Here is an 18,688-nt window from a genome sequence, read left to right as displayed (position 1 = left end):
TGTGAAGTTTTGCCTTCTGATGATGACGTTATTTATGGTACCTTGATGATTATGTTATATGCATTCAGATGGTTTAGTTTGATAATATTAAATTAATTAGAATTAGATTAAAAAAAAAAGATGAATTATGTTTCAAAAGTTGAAGACTGAAACTAAGGGACTACATCATAGTATTTGAATTACATAAGTGTTTTATACACATATTTTTTAGCAATGAAAATTTTATTAAAATGAGAATGTAGAATGTTCAGTCAATTGATAATTCAATTTGGTTCACAGACACACACACACACACACACACGCGCGCGCGCGCACACGATTTCATCAAACTATTGATATTCAAATTGAGTGCGTAGGAAAGTTACTATAGAAATTATCTGAGAAACAATAACAAACCCTATGTGCAAACTATAAATCCAAGGTTAAATCTAATGAAGAGATTCAAACCTCACTGTTAGGTGATTTAGTTCGTGACCGTAATTTGTATGTATGTATTAAGTGATTTCATTTTGTAATTAGTGGCATACTAGATGTTGTGTAATGTGATTTTATAGTGTCACTTGACACTTGTCATGTGTATGTGTAAATGAAATGTCTACTAAGGTTGACAATGTAATCCTAAACCTAACTGACTTATTGGTAACCTAATTAAACCCTTTTGATTTGGAGATACTTGTAAAGTCCCACCAATTAGGTTATTTGGAATCAAAGTTTTCTACTCACTTCTAGAGGCCAAAAAGTGGTCCTCGGGGCCAATTTTAATTAAATCTAAGTACCTAAGTGTTAGGGTATAGATTAGGGAAATTTATGACACTACTAGAACCCCCTAGTGGCCGTGGTAACCCTTTTAATATACCATTTCCCACATGTAGCGAAAATTGAGTAGACTCTTGATCTTTCCCCAAACCCACACTCCTTTCCAATCTTGCATTTATGATAGGGGACATGATGATGGCCAAAGGAATTATAATCAATTCTAAATTTATTGCTAGTTGGTGGGTGGATTTTGGAGGCCTTTTTATAGTTCCTTTGAGGAGTTAGAGGGTGTTCACCCAATCTATTCTTTTAGAGACATTAGGGTTTTGGATTGAAGGAAGAGAAAAGGATTAGGCTCTTCTTAAACACCATTTTACCATAACACTTGTGAAGGTTGGTCACCTCCATTGACATGGAATTATTATTTTTGTTTGCAAATAGATTAGTAATTTATTTCATTCTCTTGCATATGTGCTCCATGTATTTTGTGTTTTTGTAATGTAAGGGGATGAGGTTTTCATTCATATTGTGTTCATTTTTTGATTTTGAATGAGGGAATTTGTGAAGGGTGTAGTGACATTACTCACCCTTGGATAGAGAAGAAGTGGCTAAGTATGGTGGAAGGGGTTAGTTGGACTCCATGGAAGTGTAGAGTCTTTTCTCATGGTTGGAAGAGGGAATACATAAAAGGTGTATGGGCCTTTGCATGCCAATGTTATTGATCTTGCTTTGGGGGAGATAAGAAGAAGTATGGAAATTGTATGTGAATTCTAGCCTTGGAAGAAGTATGCTTCTTGTATGTTTTACATTTGGCAATCTCCTACATGTTAATTCACCTTCACCTATTTGTCATGGGTCCAAGGTCAATCTCATTGTGTATACCTTGGATGGTTTTTATTGTTGTGTTTGAGTTATTGTGGTTTGGAGTTGATTGTCACCCATTTGTTATTGGTTCTCCTAGCTTAGTGGGTGGTCTCCTTGATACCTATGTTGGGAGGTGAGCTCTCCATGGTTTATTCTATGCATATTTGTATATTTTGATCAATTTGAATAAGTGAGAAAACTTGGAATGAATTTTTTGGTGTAGTTCTTGAGTCACTAGTGTTGGAGATTCCTCCATTATCACACTTCCTTGTTGAACTTTGTATTCTTGTATTGGGGAAAGGATTTATATCTTCATTGTGACCTAATGAAGTATTCGATATTGTAGATTTCACTTTCTATAATAGGAAAAGTAATTGTTGTATGAATAAGGGTATTGAATTGTAAAAGATTAGGATTTGTTTCATTTCAATTCTTGCTTTGAAATGTATTTGAATAGAAAAGTATCAAAGTTAGTTCAATTCATAATTTAGCCTCTTGTAACCTTGAATTTCAATCATGAAAGAATTAGATTTGATGATGGTAGAATCATAACATTTCATTGAGATATTAAATCCAAAATGGATAAGTTTACTCAAGTTCATAACTTAAATTCAATGATCAAATTGATGTATTTCTATATAGTTACATCTTAATTTAATCTAGTGGAATTAATGGTTAAACATGATATTAAAACTCAGTTTGGTACACATGTAAACTACCTATTAATAACACCTTAAAGCATTTGAGATAAACCTAATAACAATACCCTAGAAATTAAAATTATTAAAATTACCTATTTCTACATTTGTAAATCACTTTCCATTTTATTTCCAAAAGTGACCATACATGTCTCTGGAAATTATATGGGAAGAAATTAAACTCATCCCATGCAAATTTCCAACTTTCAATAGTCAATTAAATAATGCCACTTGACATATACCCTCTATTAAAATCATTATTCAAATAAATAACCTTTATGACATTTTAACCCAATATATTAAAGAAATGAAAATTTAGAGAGGATGAGTGGGTTCCACACCACCCATATCTGCAAACTTTCCAAGGATCCATGCTGACATGGGGATTCATGGCTTGCATTTTAAATGCATATTTTCAAACTTATGTTAGAATCCCCTTTAAATTTGGATGGGACCCAACCCATCTTTTCAACACCCTCCTTCTTGTCTCCCCAAGATCGCATGCATACTTCTACTGTACATATGTTGACTTGAGCTAGAACATGAGTTGGCATTAAAAAAAAATTAAACCTATAACTTTATTGTATCCCTTGGATTGGTTGGTGAGTTAAACTTACATCCTCTACCTCCAAAGTTTTCCAAGCACACCATAATATGGCTTGGAAAATGTGCTCAGGCATGGGGAAGTGTATCCGGCTCATCCAGATAGGATGGGACAAGTGGGTATGTGGGCTAGGATAGGTATAGACATAGGGGTAGTTTAGGAATGTAAGTTAGTTTAGTTGTTAATAAATATTGTTGTATTCTTTTAATTTATGATTATGCACTCTTGTTTGAAAGTATATTTGTTTTAGATGATATGTTAATAAGTTTTAGTGGTTAAGTTAGTAAGTATAAGTTTAATTAAGTAGGATTAGGGTGTGGGTGTAAAGTGAGAGATATTTTAATATTATATATTATCTTTTTATTTTTTGATTGATGTTATTTAAATGTTTGTGCATAGGAATTTAATTTAGATTAGTATAAAAATGTTTGTAGTAGAATATTTAATTAGCAAAGGGAATATTGTTTTATCTTTTTTTGATTTAGTTAGGATTGGTAGGTATAATAAGGATATCCTAAAGGATTGATAATTATTGAATAGTTTGAATAACTTAAAGTGTAGATTGGAATATTAGGAATTATATTTAATGAAGTTTATTAAATAGATTTTGGATATTAGTCTTTAGGTGAAGTGTTAGAGATAAATGGTGATAGGGGGTGTAAAGTAACGTGTGTGTGTGTGTACATTATATTATTCTCATTAAAGATTTATTTGAGTTTTATATTAATGTATTTGCAAGAGAGTGTCATAGGATTAGTAAGTGCCCATGTTAGTGCTCGAAGGTGTTATCGGTCATATGCCACTAGAAATCTTGATAGTTGTTAAGGATTATGCTCATAGATAAATTGTATGTCCTAATTAGTTCTATGGTGAATATTTACTGATTTAATTAGTTCTAATAGGTTATGTTAGTAATCAGGACACAGTATTAAGATATTGATAGGTTAACCTACAAGTGCAACTTTGTATACCCAAGGGATTGAATTAGTATATTTAATCAAGTATAAAGATATCAAATCAAACCTGACGTAACTTATGTTACTGATCAAATGTTTCTCGAACATGATGTCACACTTATTAAACATGAAACTAGATTTTAATCAACCAAATTAATCAATCATAACTAAGTGTTCCTATAGCACTAGAACTTAGGGATTTGAACCTGTGTTGTGTATTTGAATATTGACTCTGCATCCTCATGAAATATAATCAAAATTTAATTGTTACCTAAACCTTGTGACTTGAACCCATTTTATCATGTCATCATCCTTCCGGTATGAATTCGATGTTTATATGTGTTTAACATAGATGTTATTACCTTTAAAAAATAATTTGTTGGTGTGTTTTTATTCTTTAATTTTGGGCATGATGTTATTGTATCAGAGCCTAGGATCGTAACACTTGGGCAATAATGGGTCCATGTTAAGTGTAGAAGTTTGGATGTTACTATACAAAGTAAGGATTTTTAATTGCATTATTTTAATAAGCTAATGAATTCTTTCTAAAATATGACACTGATGAGTAAACATAAGTAAAACTTAAAATTGGTATTGATGATTGTACATGGTCAATCACAACAGATAACCCAATCTTAACGACCTGAAAAAAATGGTTAAAATTCAAGGATGTTGTATTTGGATTAAAGGTAGATTATGATCTCATAAAGTATTCGAAGTTATATTGAATGCTATCATCTTGGGGAAAACTAAGTTAAGAACACTAAAATATCTTCCAGTCATGTAACTAGAAATGTTTAAATAACCTAGTAATCATAGAGAAAGTGTTTAGCATCATCTTTAATAAAAGTCAAATTAGACATGACCATGCCACTCGTGAAAGTATTATAGCTCATATCAAGTATGGAAGTGATCAAGTAGACTAGTATTGATTTAGACATTACAACATAAGTAAAGGAAACCTATGATCTTTGTAATTTAATTTTGTTCCTTAGGATTAAAATATTGTACAGATAAAATAAAATGGTGTTTGGATATAAATGTAGAACTTTAAAAGCATACAATATTATCAAGCTATGAGAATACATCTGACCTAGTATGGTGTTAAATTTTTTTGTCTTAGTAATCTATGGAAAGAAAACAAGAGGTCAATTTTGAATCTGCAAGTAATCTTTGGAAACTTGAAATGATAGGACTATAAATCCAAGAAGCTATTTTGTCAAGTGAGTTAGTTATGAACACAAAAAAAAGGAGTCTCTCAATCTACTATGAAGAATAGAACCCTAATCAGGTAATATATCTATCTGAATATGATGGTAAGAACGTAACTAAATGGTGAGAAGTATGTAACATATAGTATTGAACTGGTAAGATAGAAAATGAAAAATTCTAAGTTATGGTTATGTGCATCTATTTATGCTAGTAGGATTATTGTATAAGCACGAGTGATACTAAATTATAAGTATTAAGTGTATACTCTTAGACCTTAGTATTAGAATTATTGGATCAATTATAACCCTATAATATAGAGAAAGTAAGGTTGCGATGAGATTATCAACCTAATATGAAATAAAGGTTCAAGTTTCAGGGATAAGTGATAGGAGGATTACAAGCCACAAGGCATGATAGGAAAATTGATGATGATCTAAACCTTGGTGACAAGATAGTTGCAAGAGTAGATAGGTAATCATTGACAACTTCCTTCTAATGATTTTATACCTACCTAGTTGCAAACCTACAACCTAACGATGAATTTATAAGTCATTTATGACTAAGGGACATGAAATAGGGAATATTGATAAGATCACCAACATTCTCTCATGATAATTAGAATTTGTGTAAGCAATGGAGTCATACAAGACAATGACATACATGTACATAGGATCATACCAACTTTACCAAATTGGTAAAGTTGATAGCACAACTCCAACTTGTATATTGTGATGAATTTGACGTAAGAAAGATTGTGGGTAGATGTTTTGGCATGTGATTATAATGAATTGAAGATAAGGGAGTTGGTATTATAACTACAACTCATAGTACAAATTTACTGTCAGTAATGTCCTCACATGTTTAGATTCTTCAAAAGTAGACCCTTGTAAGAACAAGAGGATGGAATGAAACTCATTTTGGTTATCCTCTCTTTGGCATGATATACCGAGGTTTCTAGTCTAGATACACCCCTTGATACAGTAAACCCAAACCATAGGGCAATGTCAATAAAAATAGTTATGTTGTTAGTATGTGGGATCAATAACAATTATATCAATATGGTCTTTAGATGACCATCTAACTTCAGTGCAAGTTCTATGCAATGTATTTGGAAGACCTAAGATTCCTCCTTTCCCTTAGTGACCCTGGTGAGGCCACATTATGCCAGTAGTGTAAATTTTGTAAGCAAATGGATTTATTTCCTTATTTGTTTGATTCCAAACTTTGTATTTTAATATTCTTTCCTTCTTGCCAACAATGTGATGTTGGGGTTGCTTAGCCGAATTTATTGTTGATGGTTCTATTTTGCCTCTAAGACATGCCTTTAATTCTTGGTTAAAAGTTTACTATTGTGGCCACTCTGAATTTCTTTCGTTCGTACTTTTACATTGAATCCTTGATTTTCAATTTAAAGTTTGAGGCACCTTCTTGTGAGTTGTGTTGGCAAAGTGATATATGATAGGCATACCAAAGGGATTCCTACCAATCAAATGGAGGTATAGCATTTGGATATGGGGTTCTTAGTGAAGGTATTCATGCCCCACCCTCTCCTAGAACTTCAATAATAGTACTAGTGAATATTCATTGACTATTATGTGCAATGGATTTTGTAATCACCTAAAAATGGTCATCTAGACTATTAGCCCTCTTTTCAACATTTTGGCTAAATTAATTTAATCACTTACCTAAGCCAAATTGCTAACAATCAATTTATTTGATTATAACCTATAGTTTGACTATGCTATCCTAAGTTCATTATTTGATTAAAAGAACATGTCCCCTTTTAATTAAATAAAAGACCCCATTCTTCTAACCCACTTAAAGTGCACACATAAAGTCCTTTTTCTATTTTGCAATTAAAAGAAAAGGCTTTGTGACTTTTGTCTTATATGAAAAGTCAACTTATATTCTATTGGTTGATTTGTGTGTGCACATGGATCACTCCTCTTTTCAAATTCCACCGTTGATCATCCACCATCTTCATCTTGATCTCTACCATCCATACATCTTTAAAAGGGAGAGAGCTTTCCCCCTCAATCAATCCATCTTTTGAATATTGTTATGCTGCAGGTTTTCTAACAGGTTTCTTTGGAGCTTTGTGGAGAACTTCTATTTCTTGTCTACATTCTCTCATACCATAGCATTTTAGCTTAGATTCATGTTGCATGTTAGTTTAGCTTCTATTTTGCAATAATCTATCTCACATAGCTTAATATTTGGATTGTAACACTCTCATCCATGCTTAGAATAGCTGCATTTGATATTCTCATTCTAGCTTAATCTTCATTTGCATTGCCTCCTTGAGGAACTCCTTGGGACATTTGCATTCTTGCATCTTGTCTTCGGAACCTCCCATTGCATGGTTTACTAGCAAGAAGAGTATCTCTAAGGCTCATCTGAGAGCCTTCTTATTCTTAAAATATACTCTCTTGCACTCCGTGGATAGGGAGCTCTAAGCCGGCATCTGAACATTCCAAACTCATGGAATCGTTTGGATAGAAGGGTTTAGAGTGGGACACTTTCGAGTGTACATTTTTGGCGCCCACCGTGGGGCTTGAATCAAATTTTCAGCTCCATTTGCTTTCATTTCTTATCTCTGGTTTTTTACAGCAGCATATTGGGTCTAATCAAATGCTTTTGTAGAATTTTCACTTTGGTTTTAAGGCCAAGCCATAAGTAAATTGGTTTGAAGGCCAAAAACTTAGTTGGTTTAAAGATTTGATCATATCTTTTAAACCGCTTAGAATTTGGTTCTGAAATTTTGTTTGCAGGTTGGATATATGTTCAAAATGTCCCAGTCCAATTTTTAGAGCATTTTGACGTGATTTTCGGAAGTTATGATTTTTTCTTTATTTTTCATAAAAAGCCGTTTTTGATCGCAAATCAGCGCATTTTTTGGAAAAACTTACATTTTCAGAAAGGGTTTTCAATTCTAATGGGGGTTCTTTCTTTGTGTTTTGAATTTTGAAGTCGTATTAAAGATCAAAAACTCAATTTGATAAATTTGATCTATTTTGAGAAAATCAATCTCTAGGGAGCAAATGAAGAGATTTTTTAAAATTTCTTGCATTTTTGGAAAGCACTCTGATTTTTAACAGGGGTCTCTTTTTTTCATTTTCATTTTTGGATACGAAATCATAGCAAAAAAGTTCAATCTTGTTGACTAGGTCAAAACCAAAGAGTAAAAATGAAAGCATTTGTGATTAACTTGCACTTTCTTTGCATGTACTTGGTTGGAGGATAAATTAGATTTTTGAAGCAACTCACCACTTTTTATTGCAGATTTTTATGTTATTTCACACTAACTTTTGTTGCTAACAAGTTGTGATTTCAGGTTGCCATCCTTGTGAAAAAAATTGAAACATTGCATAAAAAGAACGCATGTCAAAGCTTCAAATGCACAAGGGCTACTAACGATTGTTTGCAGGGCTGCCCAAAGCATAAAAACCCAAATTTCTTGCTTTTTTGTTTTCATGTGTGGCATTGAATAATTGTTCATTTTTCATAGGCACATAAAACTTGTGATTGGAGTCTTTTGGTAATAGGAGAGTATGCTCTTCACCCTTGTGGTGAATCAGAAATCTTGACTTGCCATTTGGTTTCAAAAACAAGGGGTAACTGAATCTTCTTGGCGTGTTTGGGAGAAAATGATTGGAATAGGAGAGTATGCTCTTCACCCTTGTGGTGAATCAGAAATCTTGACTTTCAAAAGTTGATCCACTCTTTGTGTAGTTAGAATCCTTTAGAGGGCCTGCTCTCGGACAACCTGAGAGGAACGACCCAAGTGGGGACAAGCAGATTACCCGGCTCTTCCAACCCACTATAAACTCAAGGCTATCAAGGACACAAAACCTTGGTAGACATAGTGTTTATCTTTGCCTAGTGTGATCGCTTATGGGATTTCGACCATAGGGAGATCACTAGGTAAGAATGCTTAAAGTACTCTTGTGATCGCGAGATCGGTTACTCATCGCAAGGTGAGGTGTCCCGTAATTGGGAGCAAGAGGAACACTATGAACGGAAGCCCTATCTAAACACCCTAAGTTAGTAACTACCTTTTTTAGCCGCTCAACTTCTTGGTGCAAGGATTGATCCTAGTGGACTACCCGGATCACCCCAAGATTTTACACTCACCATATGTGTTCCCTTGGTTATGCTTATGGCATTTCCATGACAAAGCCAATATCTCTTGTGGGAAACCACTTGGTGTGAGGCAAAGGAGCATCAAGCGTGGGCCAAGTTGTTGAGTAATGAACCATGTCCTTTAGGTAGATATTGCTTGATGTGTTCTCAAATGTGGTATACTTGTGAAAATCTTTTGAACATACACATGATGATAATTCTAAGGATTTCTTTTAAGACCTCACATATGCTTGTATCATGTAAGGTTGTTTTGTCCCTTGCTTGATTGTTTGAAGACTACTCCATGTGTCACTATCTTGCTTGGAAAGAAATTTTTTTTGAACAACAAATTTTCTATGCTATCAATTATTGTCAAACTTTGTCAACCAAGTCAAAATGTCAAGTGCAAATATTTTCTAGTGTTACTTACTAAGGGGGGTTTCATCATTTGGCTATGATTTGTTATGTCTCTAGTGCTTAAACATGCTTAAAGTGGCTCTTTGGTCTTAGTGCTCTTGGTCTTTCTATCTTCATGGTCTATGCATACTTGCTAGTTATCCTTTTGCTGAAATGGTTACCTTGATTTCTTGACTACACTCTTGGGTTGGGAAAGTTGTTCACTTGTCACCTTGCTTGCTCTATCTATTTGGCTATTTGGGCATCTTGCCTAGCTATTGACTTGAGTCATTCATGTCGTAAGTTTCTTGGACATATTGTTTGACAAGTTTCTTTAATCTCTCTCTACTATCTTGGCAAGTGAACACTCTATCTCCTATAGTTTCAACATCAAGTTATCTTCTAGACTATTTTATGCTTGGCTTTGCGTCTAAAACTATGGGATCTAAACCTTATGCTACCAAAATTCAACCAAATCTAGATGATCATGATATCCTCCATGTCACTAAAGAGTTTCAAGATCTATATGCACAATACAAAGAACTAGAAGAGACAAATGATCTTTCTTACCTTCATCTCTCTAAGTGCATGATAGAAATGAAGTCTAAACTTGAGAAAAGGTTGGAGGAGAAGATTGCATCATTACATGAATCTTCCTTAAGGTCTTTACATGCATATGAGTCACCTTCTTTGAGGTCATCCTCTTCTTCTAGGTCTACATGCTCTACTTCAAGACATCAACTGTCTTCATCTTCTAGACCTAAAGACCTCTTTAGAGAACAAGCAAGTGATACCTCCTTTGAGCCTATGCTAAAATTTCATGATGGACCTATCTTTGACCAAGATAATGATGAATACATGGATGTATACCATTCACTTGAGAAAAAAAAAGAAGATCCTAGACATATTTTTGAGAGGACTTTTACTCCCTTGGAACATTCTTATGATGACATTTTGCAAACACTTCTTGGCAATAAGATCATCATGTTACCTAAGTCTAGCTCATATGGAAATCCATTCTTGGATATCTATTGTGATTATCATCAACATAATGAGCATAGTACTTCAGATTGCATTGAGCTAAAACATAAAATCCAAGATCTTATTGATAATGGAATTATTGGAACCTCTAGTGACTCATGTGCTAAGGATACTTCTCTTGAGCAAGATTACATTGATGAACCTATGTCTAGTAGTGGCTTCATTACATCTTCCACTTCTTCCAACACTCGTGCATCTCCCAACACTTCAAATCTTTCCAACATTCCTCCATCAAATAAAGAACCTAATGCTTTTCACATTGACTACGTGTATCCTCAAGGGCTACCTCTAAAAGAAACTCAAGCTAACCTTCACTTGGCTGCAAACCTTTTCCATGCTACTAATCCTAAAAATCCTCAACCTTCATGCACTACTATGCCTAATCCAAGCACTACTCCATTCACTCTTCATTCTCCCTTGTCCTTAGAAGTGGCTCCATGTCAAGAGGACTCTCAAAAAGAAAAAGCTATAAATGTCAAGAAAGATCAAGATCAAGCACCCTTTCATCTCTTTCAAGATTTTTCCCCTCCATATTCTATATCTTATCCACCTCCTAAGTATGATGAAGACACAACTTCCATTATCTCCCTTGAGCTTACTGAAAATTATGAGAAAAGTTCTCTTCATATGCTATCCAAAGCTACTTGTCAAGATCAAAGCATCCCCTCATGTTCTACTTCTCCATATCCACTTCAAAATTGTGCTCAAGCTTCAAGTGCTTCTATTAAAAATGTTGTTCCTATCAAAGGTACTCATGAGTCTATTGATGGCTTTGATCATGTTGCTCATTCTAAAGATGTTGATATCCCTTCCCACTATCCCTTTGCATCTTCTAAATCTATCCTTGGTCCCTATCCATCTAAGCTAAAGCATTCAAACCTTCCATCTATATTGGGACCTTATGTTCCTTCATCTCCTACTTTCACTCATAGCTCATTCCCTAGCTCTCCCATCATACCTCAAGATCAACAAAGACACTCATCCTTGATGACTTTTCACCCATCTATACATCTAAACCAGTCATATCATCCTTATTCATCCACAAATCCCAAGTCCTTTGGAAGTGAGAATAAACATAAGAATCTATTGAAAAAGAAAGATCACTATGTCCCATCTAATCGACATGTGAATGCTAAGAAGGAGAATGCACAAAAGAGACCACAAAGGTCCACTATTAAAAAAGCTAAATCAAAGAAAATATGGGTTCCTAAACCCATTATTGAAGAAATTTGTTTTGAAGTATCCAAAGGAAAATCTAAAGCTATATGGATTCCCAAGTCTCTTTTAAAAGACTTGAATATTGAAAATACTTCAAAGTTGACATTCAAGCTTCCAAAGGCTTCCATTCCATCTTCTTCCAAAAATCTTTCTAAAAATATTCCAAAGCCTTCCACTCCACTTTTGTCCAAATCTCTTCTACCACTTCATACATCTAAATCTCAAGCTATTTCATCCATGATTCCTCCATCATTCCAATACCCTTCAAGGTGTGTGTCAATGTTGATCTTGTCCAACATTTCAACTACCCTCATGAAATCCTCTAAAGCTTACACTTACTTTCTATACATGAGCTATTATCCTCCATATACTCTTCCTACTACCATTTCTCTTTCATCACTCTATCAACATCTTTGAGCATACCTTTCTATGGTCTTGGCTTATCATGACTTATCTTTCCTATAGGAGCACTATCTACATTCAAAAAACTTGAGCTTTTTCTAAAAATTCAAAAAAAAGAAAAAAAATGAAAATGTGCCTTGGTGAGAACTACTTCTTGTGGCACCTTGGTAGCAAAAGTAAAGAGAAATAAATCCATCCTATGGTGAAACCTACATCTTGTGGTACCTTGGATAAGTACCATGATGAAAACCTGGCAAACAGGCATCATGCGTAATTCTTCCATCATCCATCTATCCCTTCTTCTCTCTTTGATCTTGACAATGTTGAGCTATCTTTGCATATTGGCTATCTTATCCACCAGATTTTCTATTGTGCTCTCCCATTCACTCATAGCCTCTATTTTGAGCTTTATTCTTATTGCTCTATCCCATTGCTATATTATCTAGTTGACCCCTTGGTCTTGATCATAATAAATGAAACATGGTTCTCATAGGCCTCTTGAAATGTCTACTCTCTTGGATTACACGCTTTCATGCTATCTCTCTCATTGGCTTCCATCCCTTATCTTATATGTTATCACACTTGTTGGCTTCACCGCTTATCCTACATGCTATCTTTCTCATTACTTCCATTGCTTATCCAAAATATGCTTCATATGACTATTTCACCTCTTTCCCTAGCTTGGGTACTCTTGAGGAGTGCATCCTTGAGGATCACTTTCACTTGCTTCACATTCCTTTCTTATGCATCTTTGCTTATCTATCGGCTTGTTTCTCCATCGTGTCCTATACCTTGCTAGACATTGGGAGAAAATGATGTGATCTTGCTTGAGAACTAGTGATCTCTAAATTATTCTAAAAAAATCCAAAAAATCCATATATGATCTTGAAAAAATCCTAAAATTGAAAAAAGTCCTGAAAAAAAAAAAAAAATGTCAAAGTGGTGAAAACCTGGAAACAGGCGCTACTTGAGACCCTTGCACCTATGTCTATCAATCTCAATCACCTATTTTGCTACACATTTCCTAGCTTGGAATTGTTTCTTGTCCCCGTCTTGGGGGCACAACTGCTTAGCCTATTGAGGTATTCTTGTGCATTAGGGTTTCTTTGACAACTCACAAAATAGTGTTTCTCAACACTTGCCCCACTTTGACATCAAGTGTTTTTCAACACTTTACAGATAGTTTACCTACGGTCTCCGATGTCGTGATATTTCTCACTATCAAAATCAAGTCTTGAAGAAATGGCCAAGTGACTTGCACACACGCACTTTAACACTTAAACGATTGAGCTATGTTGATCTTTATCTACTTTGTGTGCTGTCTATGATGATTTCTTTGCCATGTGTTACCTCCCTAATAGTCTTTCAAGGATGTCATTGACTAGAAGACTGGGGGCATGGGGCATGTCTTCTTGATTTCTGCTTGTGGGTATACTTTGTTTGTCTATAGTGTTGTAAGCATTCGTGCTTGTCCTATTCAACACTTTGACTTATAAATGTATCATCCTTGACTGTTTTGCAAGACCGCACTCAGGGTTTATCCTGGCGCTTATGCCTTGATACAGGTGTAATCTTGCTAAATTAAACTTAGGGAATCTAATCGTGTAGTTATCTTGACTTACATGTCTCTGATGCTTAGATTGGATTTCCACATACCTATCTAATATCGATCATATTCATATCCTCATAGTTATACTAGTGATGGTTGTATGATCTCATGATGTCCCTAATAAATGCTCAATGATGAAATTAAGAGTCTAAATGTTATGCACTTCTTGCTGGTAAACCACTTTGCATGTTAGCTTACATTTTAGGTTCATTTTCTAGCTTAGTCTTGCATTCTTGCATATGGGGAGAGCTCTCTCTTCATGTTTTTGTGGACATATCAGCTAACTCCTTTCATATATTTCTTTACTTTCTTCTTGTTCATGTCTTTTCACCTTCTTAATCTTTCACTTCATCTCTTTTCTATCTTGTCATCACATTATCTAAAGTTTTGACCTCTTAAATAATTTTGACGTCCTAAATTTATTTTCGGGATCGAAATCCAAATTCGAGTTCATCTTGATGGTCAAAATTGTCTTTTAAAATTCTACTTTCTTCTGAGCAGTTAGCTGACCTTTTGATGTCTAATCTCTGAATCATCACTGGGGCATCTTCATTTCTTCATGTCTTCATCATTTTCATACTTCATATCTACTTAAATTCACTATTTCATGTCTAAAATCACCTTTCTACTCATTTCGACCTTATTTTTATGCTATATCCTTCAAGGTCAACTCTAGTCAAACTGGGGCATTTTATCAATTTTTTTATATAGTCATTCTTGGGTTCTAATCATCTATCTGTCATCTTGGACATTGCTATACTTTAATTTTCTCATTTCTAGCTAGTTTTTGCATCCCCTTACCTCATTTCAATTTCGATCCCGAGGGGGCAGAAATACTCTATCACTGCTTAGGAGCATTTGTTTGATCTTCTCACTTGCTCTCACTCTATTTGCTTTTCTAAGTGTCAGTATTCTTCTTGAATTCTGACATCATCTCTTCCTAGTGTTCAGTACTACTGCTATCAGGCTGTGCATTCAGGACTTGCTATCTATTTCTACATTTCACTCTTCGGAATTAGACATCTATATCTATCATCGCCTACTTGGCTTCGATTTTCTTTGACATAATGTGTTCCCAGATCGATCACACATTAGTCAAAGAGGGGCAAATGTAATCACCTAAAAATGGTCATCTAGACTATTAGCCCTCTTTTCAACATTTTGGCTAAATTAATTTAATCACTTACCTAAGCCAAATTGCTAACAATCAATTTATTTGATTATAACCTATAGTTTGACTATGCTATCCTAAGTTCATTATTTGATTAAAAGAACATGTCCCCTTTTAATTAAATAAAAGACCCCATTCTTCTAACCCACTTAAAGTGCACACATAAAGTCCTTTTTCTATTTTGCAATTAAAAGAAAAGGCTTTGTGACTTTTGTCTTATATGACAAGTCAACTTATATTCTATTGGTTGATTTGTGTGTGCACATGGATCACTCCTCTTTTCAAATTCCACCGTTGATCATCCACCATCTTCATCTTGATCTCTACCATCCATACATCTTTAAAAGGGAGAGAGCTTTCCCCCTCAATCAATCCATCTTTTGAATATTGTTATGCTGCAGGTTTTCTAACAGGTTTCTTTGGAGCTTTGTGGAGAACTTCTATTTCTTGTCTACATTCTCTCATACCATAGCATTTTAGCTTAGATTCATGTTGCATGTTAGTTTAGCTTCTATTTTGCAATAATCTATCTCACATAGCTTAATATTTGGATTGTAACACTCTCATCCATGCTTAGAATAGCTGCATTTGATATTCTCATTCTAGCTTAATCTTCATTTGCATTGCCTCCTTGAGGAACTCCTTGGGACATTTGCATTCTTGCATCTTGTCTTCGGAACCTCCCATTGCATGGTTTACTAGCAAGAAGAGTATCTCTAAGGCTCATCTGAGAGCCTTCTTATTCTTAAAATATACTCTCTTGCACTCCGTGGATAGGGAGCTCTAAGCCGGCATCTGAACATTCCAAACTCATGGAATCGTTTGGATAGAAGGGTTTAGAGTGGGACACTTTCGAGTGTACAGATTTCACCCTCTGGGACATGCCTTTAATTCTTGATTAGAAGTTTACTATTGTGGCCACTCTAAATTTCTTTCATTTAGTACTTTTACATTGAATATTTCATCCTTGATTTTCAATTTAATGTTTGAGGAACCTTCTTGTGAATTGTGTTGGAAAAGTGATATATGATAGGCCTACCAAAGGGATTCTTAACAATAAAATGGAGGTATAGCATTTGGGTATGGGGTTCTTAGTGAAGGTATTCATGCCCCACCCTCTTCCAAAACTTTAATAATAGGACTAGTGAGTATTATGTGTAATGGATTTCACCCCAACATAAAACTTGTTAAAGTTAAGAGTTAACCTAATGGAATTTTAGATGCATGTGTAGCAATGGATTAGTTTAGTATCCTATCAAGGAATCAACATGCAATGGAAACTCTAAAGTAAAAGTGATTAACCTTTGATAAAGATCCAAATTGCATTTTAAGGAAACCCTATATGAGGGAGACTCGTACAACTGTTACCTCAATGAGTGAGTATTTGGAAATTCAGAACACCTTATGGTATTATTATTATGACAGACTCTATAAGTATATTCATACTTTGATGATTATGTTATATGCATTCAGATGGTTTAGTGTGTTAATATTAAATTAATCAGAATTAGATTTAAATTTTTTTGATGAATTATGTTTAAAAACTTGAAGATTGAAACCAAGGGACTACATCATAATGGTTGAATTAAATAATTTTTTTATACACATACTGTTTAGAAATGAAAAGTTTATTAAAATTAGAATCTAGAAGGTTCAGTCAATTGATTATTCAATTTGGTTCACACACACACACACACACGTGATTTCATCGAACTACTGATATTCAAATTGAGTGTGTAGGAAAGTTACCATGGAAATTATCGAAGAAACAATAATAAACCCTATGTGCAAACTGTAAAACCAAGGTTAAATCTAATGAAGAGATTCAAACCTCATTGTTAGGTGATTTAGTTAGTGATCATAATTTCTATGTATATATTAAGTGATTGCATTTTGTAATTAGTGGCATGCTAGATGTTGTGTAATGTGATTTTATAGTGTCACTTGACACTTGTCATGTGTATGTGTAAATGGCATGTCTACTAAGGTTGATAATGTAATCCTAAACGTAATTGACTTATTGGGAACCTAATTAAACCCTTTTCATTTGGAGATACTTGTAAAGTCCCACCAATTAGGTTATTTGGAATCAAAATTTTCTAGTCACTTCTAGAGGCCAAAAAGTGGTCTTGGGGGCCAATTTTAATGAAATCTAAGCACCTAAGCGTTAGGGTATGGGTTAGGGACATTTATGACACTACTAGAACCCCTAGTTGCCTTGGTGACCCTTTTAATATCCCATTTCCCACATGCAATGAAAATTGAGTGGACTCTTGACCTTTCCCTAAACCCACACTCCTTTGCAATATTGCATTTATGATAGGGGTCATGATGATGGCCAAAGGAATTATAATAAATTCTAAATTTATTTCTAGTTGGTGGGTGGATTTTAAAGGCCTTTTTATATTTCCTTTGAGGAGTTAGAGGGTGTTCACCCAATCTCTTCTTTTAGAGACATTAGGGTTTTGGATTGGAGGAAGAAAAAAGGATTTGGCTCTTTTTAAACACCATTTTACCATAACACTTGTGAAGGTTGGTCACCTCCATTGACATGGAATTATTATTTTTGTTTGCAAATAGATTAATCATTTATTTCATTCTCTTGCATATGTGCTTCATGTATTTTGTGTTTTTGTAATGTAAGGGGATGAGGTTTTGGTTTTTATTTCATTCTTATTGTGTTCATTTTTTGGTTTTGAATGAAGGACTTTTTGAAGGGTGTAATGATATTACTCACCCTTGGATAGAGAAGAAGTGGCTAAGTATGGTGGAAGGGGTTAGTTGGACTCCATGGAAGTGTAGAGTCTTTTCTCATGGTTGGAAGACGTAATAAATACAAGATGTATGTGCCTTTGCATGCCAATATTATTGATCTTTCTTTTGGGGAGATAAGGAGAAGAAAGTATGGAAATTGTATGTAAATTCTAGCCTTGGAAGAGGTATGCTTCTTGTATGTTTTATATTTGGAAATCCCCTACATGGTAGTCGACCTTCACCCGTTTGTCATGGGTTCAAGGTCAATCTCATTGTGTATACCTTGGATGGTTTTTATTGTTGTATTTGTGTTGTTGTGATCTGGACTTGATTGTCACCCATTGGTTAATGGTTCTCCTAGCTCAGTGGGTGGTCTCCTTAATACCTAGGTTGGGAGGTGAGCCATGGTTGGTTCTATGCATATTTGTAGATTCTTAATGATTTGAATAAGGGACAAAACTTGGAATGGATTTTTTGGTGTAGTTCTTAAGTCATCCAGTGTTGGAGATTTCTCCATTATCACACTTCCTTGTTGAACTTTGTATTTTTGTATTGGTGAAAGGATTTATATCCTCATTGTGATCTAATGAAGTGTATTTAAAATTGTAGATTTAACTTTCTATAATAGGAAAAGTAATTGTTGTATGAATAAGAGTATTGAATTGTAAAAGATTAGGATTTGTTTCATTTCAATTCTTGCTTTGAAATGTATTTGAATAAAAAAGTATCAAAGTTATATCAATTCATAATTTAGCCTCTGTAACCTTGAATTTCAATCATGAAAGAATTAGATTTGATGATGGTAGAATCATAACATTTCATTGAGATATTAAATCTAAAATGGATAAGTTTACTCAAGTTCATAACTTAAATTCAATGATCAAA

The 18,688-nt window shown here is 34.3% G+C and overlaps 1 protein-coding gene across 2 annotated transcripts in view; it reads left to right on the top strand.

The window, feature by feature from the left end:
* The window catches only part of LOC149578649 (forkhead-associated domain protein), a 161,071-nt gene extending 143,176 nt beyond the window's left edge, over positions 1–17,895 (top strand). The window contains exon 5 of one of the 2 annotated variants that reach the window (XM_089830643.1): positions 17,755–17,895. In XM_089830643.1, the coding sequence (XP_089686769.1) occupies positions 17,755–17,764 (10 nt within the window). In that variant the 3' untranslated portion in view covers positions 17,765–17,895. The remainder of the gene's footprint in view (positions 1–17,754) is intronic. The other variant, XM_089830654.1, reaches the window with a different exon arrangement.
* The last annotated feature ends 793 nt before the right edge of the window (positions 17,896–18,688 follow it).

The sequence above is a fragment of the Cupressus sempervirens genome, chromosome 1, assembly GCF_028749045.1.
Source record: "Cupressus sempervirens isolate cs-2001-9-10 chromosome 1, ASM2874904v1, whole genome shotgun sequence".
NCBI lineage: Eukaryota > Viridiplantae > Streptophyta > Pinopsida > Cupressales > Cupressaceae > Cupressus > Cupressus sempervirens.
Note: the sequence above shows the minus strand (reverse complement) of the source record. Positions and strands in the feature narration are given on the sequence as shown.